Source organism: Lampris incognitus, chromosome 13, assembly GCF_029633865.1.
Source record: "Lampris incognitus isolate fLamInc1 chromosome 13, fLamInc1.hap2, whole genome shotgun sequence".
Classification (NCBI taxonomy): Eukaryota; Metazoa; Chordata; class Actinopteri; order Lampriformes; family Lampridae; genus Lampris; species Lampris incognitus.
The window spans coordinates 20,830,059-20,848,526 of NC_079223.1; the positions used below are offsets into that span (position 1 = coordinate 20,830,059).

Below are 18,468 nucleotides of genomic sequence, written 5' to 3' on the forward strand. Positions count from 1 at the left end.
AGCTCTCACTCACTGCAGAGATGGAAGAGGTTCAGAGAGAGAGAGAGAGCGAGAGAGAAATACTCTGACAAAGAACGAAAGAGAAAGTGAGAGTTAAACTTAGAGGCGGTGTTAAGTGGAAGGAGTTGTGAGAAGGTGTGTGCGTGAGAGAGAGAGAGAGAGGTAGAGAGAGAGAGTTCAGTTCAAGAGTTCAGCGAGAGAGTTCAAAAGAGAGAGAGAGAGTTCAGTTCAATTGAATTGAATTGAACTGAGAGAGAGAGAGAGACAGAGAGAGAGAGAGAGAGAGCTTGATGATGGATTGAGAAGGGGTGTGGGATGTTGAAGAAATGGTAAAAAGGGCGTCTGGGTGGCGTGGTGGTCTATTCTGTTGCCTACCAAAATGGGCATCTCCAGTTCAAATCCCTGTGTTCTCTTCGGCTTGGTCAAGCGTCCCTACAGACACAATTGGCTGTGTCTGCGGGTGGAAAGCCAGATGTGGGTATGTGTCCTGGTCGCCGCACTAGCGCCTCCTCTGGTTGGTCGGGGTGCCTTTTTTTGGGGGGGGGGACTGGGGGGAATAGCGGGATCCTCCCACGCACTACGTCCCCCTGGTGAAACTCCCTCACTGTCAGGTGAAAAGAAGCGGCTGGCGACTCCACATGTATCGGAGGAGGCATATGGTAGTCTGCAGCCCTCCCCGGATCGGCAGAGGGGGTGGAGTAGCGACTGTGATGGCTTGGAAGAGCGACGTAATTGGCCAAGAACAATTGGGGAGCAAAAGGGGGGGGGGTAAAAGAAATATGTGTGTGTTTGTGTGGAGGGATGGTCACGTCTGTTGGGAAGACAAACACGTGAAGGTTTCTGTACTACTTCCATCTGATGAAAACGTGGTCTCCAAATTGTTAATCTTTCCAAAAAAAAAAAAAAAAAAAAAAACTCCTTTCATTGACACCCATGCACTTTTGATATCTTGGAACTGTCACCTGAAGAGGAGTGTGTGAAAAATGCCAGCTCTTCCTTGCTAAAATAGGGATGTGCAAGTTTGCCCTTTTCTTTGGTGTACAGTTGTTCTTACGCTATTAGCCAGTAAGCACTTCGCCTGTGACAGGAAAGATGAGAGGGACTCTAACATGGCATTTGCTGTGACTGCAGTCACTCAGCGAAGAACCGTAAAGGATGGAAGACATCTACTGGGCCAGTATGCTGACTGTAAAATAAAGTGGGAGTTATGGAAGCTTTACTGCTGGCTCGGAGAGAGCATAGACCTAGACCAGGACCAGAAATGCCAAAGGGATGTTGTCCTCTTTTCTTGCCACCATTTGTTTTTTTTCTTCCTTCCTGTCACTCTTCCTTGGTGGGCTCTCACGTCACACTCCTGTGCTTCTTCCTTACAGCTTCTCACTATCTCTGCCCTTTCTCCTCTTCTCTCATGCTTAACGTCCATTGCTCTCTTGTCTTGTGTTACCTCTCCTGTTTGTCCTCATTTCTCTTTAATTTTTTCTTCTTGTCTCTCCATTTAGCTATCACCTCTCCTCTCCTCCCTTTTTCCCCACTCCTTCTCTCATCTGCTCCTCTCCCCTCTTTCCTTCCTCTCCTCCTTGCCTCTCTCCTCTTCGCTGTCCTCTCTCCTCACTCTGGGAGATAATTAATTAGTTTCACCTGTGAAAGGCACATCACCTCACCCTCCCACCCACATGTTCCCCGCTCTCCTCTTCATTTGCTCCTCCAATCCTCCCCGCCTCTGTGCACGCTGTGATCGAGGGTCTTGGAGTACTAATTTGTTTTTGTTTTGCCTTCGCCAACCTTGGAGGGGAGACGCTGCATTATTAGCTCCTCTTCTGCTGCCACACATTAGATTCAGGTCGACACAGAAGGCACTTTCTATTTGAGTTTAATTCCAGCCCCCACCCCCCCACCCCCAGGTCCCCGTGTGCTCCATCCTGTCCTCCCTGGCTCCCCCTCAAACCCACCACCCTCATTTTTCTAATTAGATTTGGGAGGAAAATGAACTCTAATTAAAAATGTAGCCCTCTCTGGCTTCACACACACACACACACACACACACACACACTGGTGCGCGTGCACACACTTACAATAACAAATGACACACAGACACACATGGCACACACCACTGGAAGGCTCATGGCAGGGTGGAAGTCTGTTTGGAAAGACATTAGGTGTTCTGGTATATTGGAGTAACAGACAGTGGCTGTTGCTCCAAACAACCCCCCCAACTACATGCGGGCACGCACACACACACACACACACACACACACACACACACACACATTCATATTCATTAAATCTTCCATTAGCACAGATCAGATCAAACTGCCAGTCAGCCTTCATTGCCACCCCGCTCCGATCTAGAATCCTGATTTCTCTCCCCAGCTCACCATGCATTATTAACAGAGCTTTTCTCATATCCTGAAAGGAAATTAAAATTCGGTGTTTGTGTGCGTGTGAGTGTTTTGAGTATTGCCTGAGCGACTGATAAATATCTATAAAGCCCGGGGTTCTTTCCCGGGCAGCTGCACCGGTGTGGTGGTGGGTGGCTGGGTAACCGCTCTTGGTAAGGCATGACAACTCGGCTCAAAATGCACCTCAGCCTCAGGCTTTCAGATGGCTAGCAGGCCTCAGTGTCTCATCAATAAACCCTCAGTGGACCCTTCATTGGAGCTAGGAGGTGTATGGAATGAACATTAAATTTCTTCTCATCTACTGTAGGGCTAAGTGGGACTTGCAGGGACCCATGGGTGTTGCAATATGTTTAGAGCACCAGATTCCTAAACAAAAGGTTTAAGTTGTGCAAGTCTTTCGTTCGAGCTCAGGGTTCTTTTTCTTTGCTTGTTGTAGTCAAGGTAAAATAATGCACTGTTCAAAGTTCACCACATTGCTGCAGTATATTTTTAGTGCTGAGAACGGCTTGTGCTGGAGGTAAAAACATTTAAATTCCGCAAAAGTGTGACTTGGTTCAATTAGCTTTCAATTATTGCAGAGCAAAAACTGGCAGCCACAACTAATATTTAACCCAGGCCTCTGTTGAGTGCCCCTAACTCAAACATACCAGCCCGATTAACACGGAGCCCTTTAGATTATATTAACCTGTAGCCCAGCTGAGAAAACATTGCTGTTGGAAACAAGATCCTTGAATACAGTTCCAAACTGAAGAATTGCCAACCTGAAACGGTGAGGAAAATCTGCATGGGAAACAAAGAAGGGAACAAACTCTACCTTTCTTTAGTGGGTACCGTCAAAGTGTTCCTAGGCAAGAATGATGTCCCTCAGCTGCTTTCATGGTGTTTCTCAGTGGCCATGTTTTCGCTGTTACAGTCTCTTAATACTGAAAGAAAATTATAGTTGAACTGCTGATGTTGCTGGGTTAAAAACTTCTATTTTGTTGAGGTGGAGCGACTAACACGTCATTGATTTACAGGCGTTCAGGTACAGAAAATGTTTAATACTGCCCTGATCGGTAAAAATGAATGCATCATGTACTATATCTCTCCTCTGTCATCATTGCCTCCACCCGCGCAAGTGCTCCCTGGTTTTCATCCTGTTTCAACACATCAGCATCACTCAGACAGGCACCCCAGTGCAATTGACCTTTAACCCTGTTGGTAATACAAGCCGTACCTCCTGGAACTGATTGAAACGACCCCTTCATCCTCACACCGTGTCATCTGCTGTGTCCCTGGCTTTCAAACAAGCGCTCCCAATTAGCACAGTGCTTAACGAGGTCGTTAGCAACCTGGCGTCTGTTTGTCCCCCCACATCTCTGCAATGTTCAGGAAGGGTTCATCTGGTTAAATGGCACACACACACACAGGGATTAACATCTCAAACATCACCAGGCGTTGAGCACCGGGAAAAAATTAATAACCGCCAACAATTAATTTATTCATACATGTTACTCTGCCTTCATTGTTAAAAGAATACATATATTACATGCTGGCTATTGAAAAAAATAACGATTCATGTTTTTTTTCCGAGATTAAAATGGTGTTGCGTCATCACTTTTGCAGTCAGCGGTGACGGTCATATCCGCTGGCACAATATATCCGGTCCGGTCGGTCTGTTCCGTTGCCTACCAACATAGGGATCGTAGGTTCGAATCCCCGTGTTACCTCCAGCTTTGTCCTGGTCGCTGCACTAGCGCCTCCTCTGGTCGGTCGGGGTGCCTGTCCGGGGGAGGGGGGACTGGGGGGAATAGCGTGATCCTCCCACGTGCCACGTCCCCCTGGTGAAACTCCTTACTGTCAGGTGAAAAGAAGCGGCCGGCGACTCTACATGTATCGGAGGAGGCATGTGGGATCGGCAGAGGGGGTGGAGCAGCGACTGGGATGGCCCAGAAGAGTGGGGTCGGATACAATTGGGGAGAAAAAGGGGGGAAATTCCAGAAAAGAAATATAAAAAAGAAAGATGTATCCGATAACTCCGGTGATGACATCGTATGTTTTTTAACCGGTGGGAAAATTTCCTCACCGTGGCATTCCTTGTGGGAATATCAGACGAACTGTGTGGTGTACTGACGGCTCTCTGTCTGTCACGTGCATGCACGTTACGCAGTTTGTCTGATATATTCCCATTAAACAATGTCTACTCTATCTACTACGACTAGCTTCGGCTGCTGCCGTTAGGGGTCGCCACAGCGGATCATCCGTTTCCATTTGTTCCTGTCTTCTGCATCTTCCGCTCTCACACCAGTCTACTCTATCAACATTGCTATTTTAGTAAACTGCTGTAAATTTAATTAACTCCAAACCAGCGACCAAAGTCATTCATTATCATCAAGTTTTTTAGTTTTAAATCGAGACAAACTCATCATATCCTCAGACAGCCAAGTAATTTATTTTAGCTAGCTAGCTATGGCAGTAACATCAGCAGCTAGCGCAGCGCCATTTTGCTAGGCTAACTTTGTGACTAAATTGGACCATACCGTTTATCAGGTTAGGTTGGAGGCCAGTACGTGGCAATGGTGGATTTCAAGGTAGGGAGAACAATAGTTCAGAAACTGACAGGTTTGATAACAGAATGTAAATTGCTCTGATTTTCTACTTCAATTTTATAAAGTAATACTAACGCAAGATAGTTTGTGGCAGGTTGCCTCCAATCTTTGGTAACTAACTGTTACAGTCATGGAATTTGATTGTGTTCTCAGTGATGGAATTAACTTTAATATTAGCCTGCCATTTTCACTGTGCATTGTACTGTGTGTAATGTATAGATTATGGTTAGCAAGATTGCGAGGAAATGGTGATTGAAATTTTATGGGACTTTGAAAGGACATGGAAAGGTTTGGAAATGTGAAAAGGTGTTGGCAGCCTGTTTATACGTATTTGTAAGATGTAAATTGATTCCAGATTAATGTTACCATTAAAGAGATTGTTCTATTAATATTACTTTGTATTGTTCTCTTCTTTAGTGGGAAGAACACCACTGATACAGATAGACAGGAGAATAAACTTACAGAAAGTTTTTATTGTCATCATCTGCAGTTGTGCACACTGCCAACAGTATCTAGAATGACTTAAGCATTTTGATGTTCAGAACAGAGGGTTGTCTCACCTTGTTATATTTTATTTACAGTTTGTCAAGTTATATCAATCAGATTTTGTAGTCTATGTGCACACTTGCACCCATGGCAACCCTGAAACCACAGAGCCCCCTCACATAACCAATCCCAATTTAACCCCTGCACACAACCACACTCATTTCCATATTAATATAATGGGAGCGCACGAGGGTCATTAAAACATCAGAGAGCTGTGAAATCCAAACTGTAAAATACAAAGAGTTGATAGCTCCACAGTGATAGTTAAAGGAAGAGAGGGAGAAAGAGAGAAATTCTTTGTGGTATAAAAAAAGTTTTATGAAGTAATCTCCTTGGTTATCTTCCTTAACTTTTGAGCATCAGCATAATTTCATGTGAGGGCACTAGGATATGTTTCACTCCTCTCCCTAAGATTATTGCCTTTATGTGCAGTTCCACTGGCTTGTATCTGAGTGCGCAGATGCACCTTAAGATGTAGGCCTTTACCGACTGCTTGAGGAACTATTGCATTTTATCATCAAGAGGAATTGTCTTGAGAAATTAAACGTTCATTAATTCAGTGTTTTCTTGTTCAGAAAAGCTCTGGTACTTCTATGGTTCAGGGAGAGATACAAGAGGATTCTGTGACATTAAACTGATTTGGGTCTACCAACATTCAAGTGAGAACCGTGTAAAGTACAGTCTGGCTGCAGGATATTTTAGTACGTATCTGGGTGACTGAAATGAATCTATACAGATGTGCGTCTAGCAGCAGAACAAATTCATGAATGGCTTAAGGAGGTTATGATGACATTTTGTCGTGGTCAGAGATAGTGTGTAATATAAAGAACCTGAACTTGTAAACATGTAATTTTTGGACCTTCAGTACTGGTATATTACTTTTCTCTGCCTACTTTCTCATTACACTGGGACAGCCATGAAATCAGAGTCAAATTCCATGTATGTGCAAACCTACATGGCCAATAAACACCATTCTGATTCTGATATCGATCCACGGGTACACAAACACGCATGTATACACACGCACAACTACAAACACTTCGAAGCTGCAAGCATAAAGCTCCATGAATTGCTATTTTATCCATTTGAAACGTGATGCAGATGTAGTGATTCTGCTGGACAGACAGACAATATTACTGCAGAACAATGTTCCAATATATTTTGATGTACGAACCAGAGAGAAATAGTTGCAACTTACTGCATTTACTCAGACTACAAACATGATGTAGCAGCCACTGTTGCTCGTGTGCCTTCAGCTCACCATTCAATAGTCTGCTCCCTTGTAAAAAATTGCATCCTTGGACCAAAGCTAATACAGGCAGTCGTATGTATTACAAACTTCCTCAAAGTACATCATAACACTGTTCTACAGTAATATTGATTATTTGTCCAACAGATGCATTGCCACATCAGTATCATGTTTCAATCTTTTTCCCTGCTGGAGTGGGTTCCAACACATGTGTGTTTGCTGCTGCACCAGTTGGTGCACCCTGACCAAGACATTTCAAAAGTGGTATACAGAGACTGGAGAGCATCTCCAACCGTGCTAAAGATGCACATTAGTATTACGTAACCTCACGCCGTGATCTAGACAGATAAAATGATGATTTATTAAGGGAGTAAAATTGCAGATATTGGCTTTAAATAGAGTTGTGCATTGAAGATTACATGGGTATGCATTTTGTGTGTGTGTGTGTGTGTGTGTGTGTGTGTGTGTGTGTGTGTGTGTGTGTGTGTGTGTGTGTGTGTGTGTGTGTGTGTGTGTGTCCCCTCAGCATGTGACAAATGGACAGTCCTTCCCAGGCCAGGACTGCACAGGGACATCAACCGTTTTGGGCATTCAGCTGTGGTTAGCAACGGGTGAGTTCCTCACTTCAATTCTGCCGCACAGTACCTCATCATCACCTCCAATGGTGCGGTCACATTAAGTTGGTGTCAATTTGATATTGGTAATAATACTTAAGGACAGTACTTGATGCATGTTCAATAATCCAGGTAAGTAAATCATAGAAAGTTGAATCAGTTCATCTGGACACAATGTTTTTTGGGAGAAATGTTTCATCACTCATCCAAGTGACCTCTTCAGTCTCACCTGACGGCAGGTATCGCCCACCCTTGTAAACAGCACAGGGCTACCTTATCAGGCCACGACTCCACAGTCTACACCCATCTACAGGCCAGTGGCCACTCTTTCAAGGATGAAGATGTGCACATCCTTGATAGGGAGGAACGCTGGTTTGAACGGGGAGTCAAATAGACTATCTATGGGAAGAGGGAACGACCATCCCTGAACTGGGGGGAAGGGCACAAAGAGTACATCTGTGATTGTAACTATTCCCCAATCCTGTGTGAATAGTACCCATGGCCATTGTAACTCCAGTTAATGGTCATGGCAGTTTGCATATTAAATCAATCGTTTGTTCAGTCGCTATACTACTGCTGTTTATAAGGGTGGAGATATCTGCAGTCAGCCGAGACTGAAGAGGTCACTTGGATGAGTGATGAAATGTTTCTCTCAATAAACGTTGTGTCCAGATGAACTGATTCAACTTTCTGTGATTAAGAACAGTAGTTTGATGACTTTTTTAAAATCTTTCTCCTCATTCAAAGAGAACTCATATCAAGGGACAGTTTTGAAGCGGCACCATTTCAGTCGGTAGAGATTGAGCAACTTTGCTCAAGGATGTCTTTATGCATCTCAATAATCCAGGTAAGAAAATCAAAGAAAGTTTAATTAATTAGTTCATCTGGACACAATGTTTATTGACTGAATAGGTCACTTAGATGAGTGATGAAACGTTTCTGTCAATAAACGTTGTGTCCAGATGAACTGATTCAACTTTCTTTGATTTGCTCAAGGATGTGAGACCTCAGTCAGGGGTTCAGAGTTGCAGAGCGCTGGAATCTAACCCAGCATGAAAGGGGCGGCAAGGCATGGAGACAAACTTTGAAAATGTGCAAGTACAGGGCACATGTAAACAGTCAGTTCAAATCATTCATAATTATGGGCCCTTTGGAGGCTCCAATCCACCCACATGTGGGAAGGACATGCAATTTCCACACAGAAGGGTTAGGATGCATACCAGGACCCTCTGACAATGGGGCAACAAGACTAACAGTGACAGCCCATTTACATATATGCAGCAGGTATTTAAGATGCCAGCAAAACACTACTGGCCATTTTCTTCCCACCCAAAATAGGTTAAGGTATACAGATTTTGCTGATCTATGTTTGCAACTCCGTTTTATATTTGGTTTCAGTTTGACTCAGACACCTTCCTCTCTCCTTGCTAATCTTCCATACATTCTCAGGTTTATCTTTGGAAGTTTCCTTTGCCTCTCACTATCTTTCCCATCTATATTTTTAGAAACACATACAGCGACTCCTCTTGTCTTCTGTAGCTCTATTACTATTGGTGGACATTTCTCTTGTCTCTGCATCTTTATTTCTGTTCATGTGTCACTGTAAGTTTTGGTTTTTACTGACAATATAGCTTACAATTACTTTATTGCCATATCTCTGTTACTGTGTAGGGGAGAGCTGGGATGAAAGTAACACTTTTCAGATAAACATAATTTTAAAAGATAATGTTACGACAGAAAATAATTTCCGTTGTGATCAACAACTCACAAGCGTGTTCTATCAATACCAGGTGCTGTTTTGTACAAATGTGGAAAGACTTCGGTATAATTTGACTTTGAACGGAAGTTGCGCATTGGTACTTTCAACCCCATCAGCAAAGAACTTACATTTATAAGTGAAAGCTCACTGGTGGTTCCATTGCAACATCAGTGTGCAGCAGCAGAGCTACATCTCCCCCTTTTTGGACTGAAGGTGACTACCGTATTATCAAATAACTTAATGACGCCCATACAACGTCCTGCCTAAGAAGTGCTGTAAAAAAAGTAAACCAAAATTATTTCTATTCTACTACTACTACTACTACTACTACTACTACTACTACTACTACTACTTCTACTACTACTACTACTGCTACTTCTACTACTAGTACTACTACTTTTGGCTGCTCCCGTTAGGGTTCCCCACAGCGAATTATCCGTTTCCATCTCTTCCTTTCCTCTGCAACTTCCTCTGTCACACCAGCCACCTGCATGTCCTCCCTCACCACATCCATAAACCTCCTCTTTGGCCTTCTTCTTTTCCTCTTGCCTGACAGCTCCATATTCAGCATCCTTCTCCCAGTATACCCAGTATCTCTCCTCTGCACATGTCCAAACCATCTAAATCTTGGCTGTCTGTCTTTTTCATCAAATTGTCCAACCTGAGCTGTCCCTCTAATATACTTGTTCCTAATCCTGTCCTTCTTCATCACTCCAGATGAAAATCTTAACATCTTCATCTCTGACACCTCCAGCTTTGCCTCCTTTCTTTTTGTCAGTGCCACTGTCTCCAAGCTATACAACATAGCTGGTCTCACTACCATTTTGTAAATCTTCCCTTTAACTCTTGCTGGTACCCTTCTGTCACAAATCACTCCTGACACTCTTCTCTACCCACTCCACCCTGCCTGCACTCTCTTCTTCACCTCTCTTCCGCACTCCCTGTTAATTTGAACAGTTGATCCCAAGTATTTAAACTCATACGCCTTCATCACCTCTACTCCTTGCATCCTCACCATTCCACTGTCCTCCCGCTTGTTCATGCATATGTATTCCATCTTGCTCCTACTGCCTTTCATTCCTCTTCTCTCCAGTGCATACCTCCACCTCTCCAGGCTCTCCTCAACCTGCACCCTACTCTCGCTACAGCTCACAATGTCATCCGTGAACATCATAGGCATAGGAATCAGGAACAGTTGTCCGTTCAATCATGTACTTGCGTACACAAAAGAAATTTCATTTAATTTCTCCTAGCCCAGAGCAGTGCAACAAAAATATAAAAACACATCCAAAATTTCACAAAATGACACCACCAAAAACAGAGAGAACCAAAAAACAAAAAACAAAACATTTAACACAGTCCATTCAGTGTAACACGGTCCAAAAATTCCACTGTCCAGAGAATGAATGCCAACCAGGATGACTGGGTCATAGTCCATGGAGACCATTGCAAACAAGAAAGGGTCCTGAGCCGATCCTTGATGTAATCCCACCTCCACCTTGAACCCATCTGTCATTCCAACCTCACACCTCACCACTGACACACTGCCTTCATACATATCCTGCACCACTCCTACATACTTCTGTGCCACTCCGGACTTCCTCATACAATACCATACCTCCTCTCTCGGCACTCTGTCATATGCTTTCTCTAAATCCGCATAGACACAATGTAACTCCTTCTGACCTTCTCTATATTTCTCCATCAACATTCTCAAATTAAACATCGCATCTGTAGTGCTCATTTGTGGCATGAAACCATACTGCTGCTTGCTAATCATCACCTCTCCTCTTAATCTTAACCTTTGTTAGACCCCAGGAAGAATAGTCGCTGCTAAGGCAGTGATTAATGGGGATCTGAAATAAAGAAATAAACCTAGCTTCCACTACTTTTTCCCATATCTTCATGTTGTGGCTGATAAGCTTAAGACCTCTGTAGTTACTAAAGCTCTGCACATCAACCTTATTCTTGAAAATCGGTACCAGTATGCTTTCAGCTTGTTCCCCGTTTCTCATGGGTCGCCGCAGCGGCTTGTACAGTTTCCATCGGTACCCTGTGAGGGCACAGCACCAATGGCGGCTGTTGTTAACCCGGGCCTCAGCCAATCCCATATGGCGCCTCGACTGATCCGGTATGGCCTCATCAATCCGCATAATGATTTGGCAAAATTTTACGTCGGATGCCCTTCCTGACACAACCATTAACCCTATGGACGGCGGCACAGGTAAAGTGCTGGACGCAATCCCAGTATTCATGGACTTGCACCCATGCCTGTTGCTATATTTAAAAAAATGAAATAAATTAGCTTAAAAGCTAAGCCCACTGAGGCAAATTTGTAATTTGTGATATTGGGCTATACAAATAAAATTGATTTGATTTGATTTATGCTTCTTCTCCACTCCTCAGGCATCCTCTCAATTTCAAAGATTGTGTTAAACAATCTAGTGAAAAACTCCACTGCCATCTTTCCTAAACACATCAATCCTGGATCTGAGGTTCGACAATTGGTCAAAGCCTCCTTTCCAGCACCCTAGAGTAGACTTTACCTGGGAGGCTGAGCAATGTGATGCCCCAATAATTGGAGTACACTGTCCGGTCCCCTTTTTTAAATATGGGAACCACCACCCCAGTCTACCCCTCCACAGGTACTGTCCCCGACCTCCACGTGACACTGAAGAGGCGTGTCAGCCAAGACATCCCAACAATGTCTAGAGCCTTCAGCATCTCAGGGCAAATCTCACCTACACCCGGCACCTTGCCACCAAGGAGCTTCTTAACTACCTCATAGACCTCTGCCAGGGATATGGGTGGGGCTTCCCCTGAGTCTTCAGACTCTACCTCAGGCCTAGTCAACTGGCGGCCCGCGGGCCAAATTCGGCCCGAGGATTATTTTTTCTGGCCCTTTGATCAATTTTTATTAGGACATTAAAAATTATAATGCAATTTCCCCTCGAAGAAAAATCTGTTTTTGGGCAAGAATGCGCTCCCATTCAAGAGGGAGACTGCTGTGTCCCGCCCCTAACTGCTCCCGACGCTCCCTACGTGCGCGCCACCAGCTGCCAACCTAGTGAGTGTGCCATGCTAACCTGCTTGCTGCTGCTAACTAGCAAGCAAATAACCTCAAAATGTCACTGTCCACACTGAAAAAGAGAAAAGTTGACACTGAAATTGCCAATTTGATAATGAATGGACTGAGAAATATTATGTTTGCTAATATCGGAACGAAGCCGTTATGTTTGCTGTGTAACGAGTCTGTTGCTGTCTTCAACACAAATTGTTTCTTCAACACAAATTTTCCACCACTTGAACGGACTCAATCTACAATTGCAAGGTCAGGACAAAACTGTTAGCGACATAGTGGACAATCTGAATGGATTTAAAAGGAAACTGGAGTTATTTTCTACTGACCTGACCCCCACAAAAATGCTGCACTTTCCAACACTGTGTGATTTGCTCGACAACTTGTCATCAGCACAGATTACCCCAGCGATGACAGCATTCATTGACAAACTGATTACGAATTTTGCTGCGAGGTTTGATAATTTCAATATACCCGCACCGATGATGCTATTTACCAAGGATGTCTTTGCTATTTATGCTGGGGGAGAGTTTGCAGCCAAAGCCAAACAGGTGCTCACGTCACTGGATGAAGGCTCCCTGCAGTTAGAACTGATAGACATCCAAGCATCATCTGATTTAAAGCAAAAACTTAAATCTGTGGGATGTGAGCAGTTCTGGGTGCAACTTAACCAGGTCTAGTTCCCAAACACCAGAAGGTTGGCTCTTTTTCTAATGACTATGTTTGGTAAAACGTATACATGCAAGTCAAGCCTCTCACATATGAATGCAATAAAAACAAACACATGTGCCTCCCTTACAAGTGCCCACCTTCACCAGTGTCTGCGGATTGCTCTCACTTCCTGTGAGCCTAACTTTACAGCTCTTGCAAAGTCAAATAAGTGCAATTTTAGTCACTGATTAGACAACAAATAGTCTGAGCACTGGTCTCTAAATGTATCTATGGCTGAGGCCATTTCATTTGAATTGAAAGAGGAGAGGCGTTCTGTTGTAGCAGATGTGAAATGACACGGATTAGAAGACAAATAGAGCACTTGAAGATGTCCATCTGCCACAATGTTTTGAATGCATCTTTGTTTGGGGGCTTTGATCATAAGCATTTTTGAAAAGTGATTCATTTGATAAAACTAAAAAATGAATTGTTATGTAATTACCCATAAGTGATAAGAGGTGAGGTCACAGAGGTGAGATGGCATGACTCACTAATAGAAGACAAACAGCACTTGTAGATGTTTATGGCTGCGACCATTTTTAAAAAAATTGAAATTACCTGTTATGAAATTTGAGTGATAAGTGTTGAGTAGTAGCACATTGGTGAGAAGGTGAGAGATGATCATAATATTTTAACAAGTAATTCAATGTTTTTTTCGTCTGCCAATGTAATCTAATTTGTTTTGAATGTATCTAATTGGGGCCTTTTGATCATCGGTATTGGTGATGGTGAGAAGTGATTCATTAGGTAAAATGAACGTAGCCTATATAAATGGATAAATGTATGAAATGACTGCCCTATTTTGTATGTTACATAAACACATTGTTAATAAATACTTTCGATACACAGTATTAAGGCTATTTAGTGTTGTTTTTCATGTTCACATGTAAGTGCTAAGATCCGATAATTACTCTGAAAAAAGTTTGGCCCCCTTACCATTTACATTTGAATAAGTTGGCTCTCATAACAAAGTAGTTGACTAGCCCTGCTCTACCTCCTCCACTGAGGACATGTTAGCCAGGTTCAGGAACTCCTCAAAGTGTTCTTTCCACCGCCCGACAACATCCCCAGTCCGGGTCAACAGTTTCCCTCTCCGGCTGAACACAGCCTGAGTCAAGCCCTGCTTCCCCTTCCTTAGTCACCGGATGGTTTGCCAGAACTTACTTGAGGCCAATCGAAAGTCCTCCTCCTTAGCCTCGCCGAACTCTTTCCACACCAGAGTTTTTGCTTCCGTGATCGCTGAAGCCACAGCCCGTCTGCTCTCCTGGTACCTGTCTGCTGCTTCAGGAGACCCATGGGTGAAACAAACCCGAAAGGCCTCTTTCTTAAGCCTGACAGCTTCCCTTACCGCCGGTGTCCACCAGCAGGTTCTTACGTTGCCACCTTGACAGGCACCAATGACCTTATGACCAGAGCTCCTACCTGCAGCATCTGCAATAGAGGCTTGGAACATGGTCCACTCAGACTCCATGTCCCCAGCCTCCCTCGGGATGCACGAGGTCAGGGCCTCTGCCAGACGTTCCCAGTTCACCTTCACTGCATGTTTGGGTTTTCCAAGTCTGTCCAACAGCCTTCCCTGCCATCTGATCCAGCTCGCCACCAGGTGGTGATCAGTTGACAGCTCTGCTCCTCTCTGGACACTCTCTTTGGACACTCTCTCCGAGTGTCCAAAACATACGGCCGCAGATCTGATGATACGGCCACAAAGTCTATCATCGATCTTCAGCCTAAGGTGTTTTGGTACCAAGTACACTTATGAACTACCTTATGGTAACATGATGATTTTCTCCAAGCCCATACAAATCAGATATGTCCAACTATGCCATCACGTACAGCACCTCACACTTAGCAGAACTGCGAAAAGTTGAGTGGGTACACCATATTCTCGTGGCGTTATATCTGAAAACCTGTTTTTAATCACGAAAAGAAAATTCACTCAAAGGGTAAATATTTTTGAATGACAAATTGTATTTGTTTCATGTGTCATAGTGAGTATCATTTGACAGACTATTTAGTACTTTAACACATCCTGAAGTTTGCCATGTCATAGTTTTTCAGTATAGACGCAAGCCAGGAGTAACTTCAGGATGATTCTAACAGATGTTACTTTCATCCCTCTACAGTAACAACAAGCATTTCTTTCACTCAGTATAGCAAATGAAATACCCTATGTTCTAAAAACGAAATTTAATAATTTTTTTATTAAGATAAAGGACATAATATGTTTGCCATTACATATTAACTAGGACATTGTCAGACATTTTTAATAAAAACAAGAATAATATGAACAATTTACATTTATACTGTTACCTTACTTTTGACCCACCTGTGTGTTACTTTCGTCCCGACTGGCGGGTCAAAAGTAAAAATGCGCAACTTCCGTTCAAAGTCAAATTACACCAAAGTCATTACACATTAGTACAAAATAGCACCTAGTATTGATAGAACACAGGTGTGAGTTTTTGATCACAACAAAAATTAGTTTGTGTCTGTAATGATATCTTTTAATATGACATTTATCTGAAAAGTGATACTTTTGTCCTGGCTCTCCCCAATCACCTCATCTCGTGTAATTTTTGTATCTTCCTGTAAGCCTTGCACAACTCTCACCTGTGCTTCCATAACCCCTTGATATATACCTTGGTTTCTTATGTCTCTCTGACCCCCTTTACACTTGGTTTTAAAATGCGTTTTTTGCAATCGGATCACAAGTGGACAGCGCTAAATACAAGTGTAAACGACCACCAAAACATTTTGTGACCCGGTTACTCAAACCACTTGCTGAGGTGGTCTGGGTCGCATTTGACCACATATCTTTTGTAGTGTAAACGCTAACGTGTCCTGATGCATCCCCAACAAGGACGTAACAGGAAATCTTCTTCTTCTTCGGAGTAACGAAATCTGATCACAAGTGGTCAGCAGGACGCATTTGGAGACGCGTGATAGATACAGGTGTAAATGGCGGTGTGTCTCGCTGTCCACTTGTGATCTGATCGCCCAAAACGCATTTTAAAACCAAGTGTAAACAGGGTCTCTGATTGTAGATAATTCAGCCTGTTTTGTTCTGGATCTTTTCTCAGGTCCATGTACATCTTTGGAGGTTTTTCTGGGATTCTGCTGAACGATGTGCTGGCTTACACCCCTCAGTCCTGCCATGCGTTCTCTGACCAAACCCATTGTGTTAATGCTGGGCCAGGCTTCCGCTGCCAGTGGGTCAGAGGTGACTGTGAACCCTGGGAGCCCCACCTGGACAACCACATTGTACCTGTGCCGCTGTGCCCGTCTCGACCCGGTATGTGACTGTTGACTGAGTGAGAGCCACCAGCTTGTTAAGTTGTTGCTTCAGTTTGTTTTTGTAACCCATTTACTAGCTTTCTTTCTTTCTTTTTTTCTTATCCCTGCAATGTTTTGAATGCCTTGCCAGCACATTTGCTTTGTAATGTTCATTACAGCACAGTTCTTCCCAATCCTCTCTATGGAATGGCCGATTTATTTTATTTTTTTCTTTCTTTGGCATAATAATTATTCTAAATGATTTGGCCTCTGAAGTTTGTTTGCATATTCTTACTGTGGGACAAAAGGTCAATGCTCTAACAATTACCTCATTCCAAAGTAATTAGGATTGCCTGAAAATAGCCTCATGCTTTCCCTGCTTTCCCTTACGCTCTCTCTCTCTCTCTCTCTCTGTCTCTGTCTCTCTCTGCTAGATGTAGATGAAGTGCTTCTTAGGCTGGGTGCTTCAGGCAATCCAAATGCAGGTTTAGATGGAAAGTAATCTTAATAATGATTTCCCCGCCAGTCAGATTTGACTGAAGTGTGTTTTCATATGTGGGTTGACTACCTTCATTATCTAATGAAAATATGATTGATTTGATGGCAGATCCACATTCAATCCAATAATCTCTTATCCATGTTGGTGTATAAATGTCGGCATCAATGTTTGTGTGTGTGGCCTCTATTTGTGTGTGTGCGAGCATTGATGTATTTATGTCAGTGTCCAGTTTCATATTTGTTTGTTTTATGTGCATCTTAGCTAGGCATGGTCGTGTGTGCATACATGCCATCTCTGGCCCTGGAGGGGTGCAACAAGTAGTCTAAATAGAGTTGAATTTCCACAATCCTAAAATACTAACAAAAACAGCTTATCCTAACAAAAAATAGCAAAGATGAATTGCAATCAAAGTCATTGATTGAGAAGCCTGAACATTGAGGAGTCAGAGATAGTTTAAGCAACTGAGGATTTTATCGGCCATACTGGTGCTCCTATATTTTTCCCCCAACCTCATATATGAAGTGATGCTTTCATGTCGGCCCTAAGAAAAATAGACCTCTTCAGTACTTTCTCGGCATACCTGAGTTGACAGACTTTTGACCAAGACACATCAGAAGCATGCTTGACCTTAATCATAGTGGCAATAACCCTGGGCCTCTTGTGTTGAGTACCACTAAATGAGTACTTCATTTGTCATGTAGGGTATGCTGATGACCTGTATGATATGTACACAGTTTGTTTTCAAGAATATTGCTACTTTATGAAAGAATTGTGTGCTACCTATACATCAGTAGACTGCTTATGACATAAGGATTGACACAAAGTGCTCAGCAATTCTGTCTACGTCGTCTGACATACAACACCCCACTAGAGTAAAGGATAGCAGCATTGATCCACATACAATAGCTAAAGCTAGTTTAGTAAGAAGACAGAGCCAAGGGAAAGATAAATGGTGTTGTCAGGGCAGCTGTAAAACAGATTTACAGGTATTCAGAGCACATAGGAAGCAATGCATTTGTTATTAATTTCTGCCAAATTCTGATCCAGGCTTTATTAGTGCCTTGTATAGATTAAACTTTGTGGAAAACTACACTTTTTTATTCAACAAAGAAATTACACCGATCAGCCAAAACAATAAAACTATGACAGGTAAGTGAATAACATTGATTATAATAATAATAATAATAAACTTTATTTATATCGTACTTTATCAACAGCATTACAAGTGTTATCTCATTACAGTGGTACCTGTCAAGGGGTGGGATATATTAGGCAGCAAGTGAACAGTCAGTTCTTGAAGTTGATTTGATGTGTTGGAAGCAGGAAAAATGGGCAAGCCTTAAGGATCTGAGCAACTTTGACAAGGGCCTAATTGTGATGGCTAGATGACTGGGTCAGAGCATCTCCAAAACATCAGGTTTTATGGGGTGTTGCTGGTATGCAGTGGCCTTAGGAAGGACAACTGGTGAACCGGCGACAGGGTCATGGGTGCCCAAGGCTCATTGATGTGCATGGAGAGCGAAGGCTAGCCTGCCCAGTCTGATCCCATAGAAGAACTACTGTTGCTCAAATTGCTTAAAAAGTTAATGCTGCCTGTGATAGACAGGTGTCAGAACACAGTGCATCATAGCTTGCTCTGTATGGGGCTGCGTCGCCACAGACCAGTCAGAGTTCCCATGATGACCCCTGTCCACCGCCAAAAGCACTTACAGTGGGCATGTGAGCATCAGAACTGGACCATGGAGCAATGG

General features: G+C 43.2%; 1 protein-coding gene across 1 annotated transcript in view; it reads left to right on the top strand.

The window, feature by feature from the left end:
• The window catches only part of atrnl1a (attractin-like 1a), a 436,027-nt gene that overhangs the window by 78,439 nt on the left and 339,120 nt on the right, over positions 1-18,468 (top strand). The window contains exons 11-12 of the mRNA XM_056291780.1: positions 7,309-7,393; positions 16,026-16,237. Coding sequence (XP_056147755.1) covers positions 7,309-7,393; positions 16,026-16,237 — 297 coding nt within the window. The remainder of the gene's footprint in view (positions 1-7,308; positions 7,394-16,025; positions 16,238-18,468) is intronic.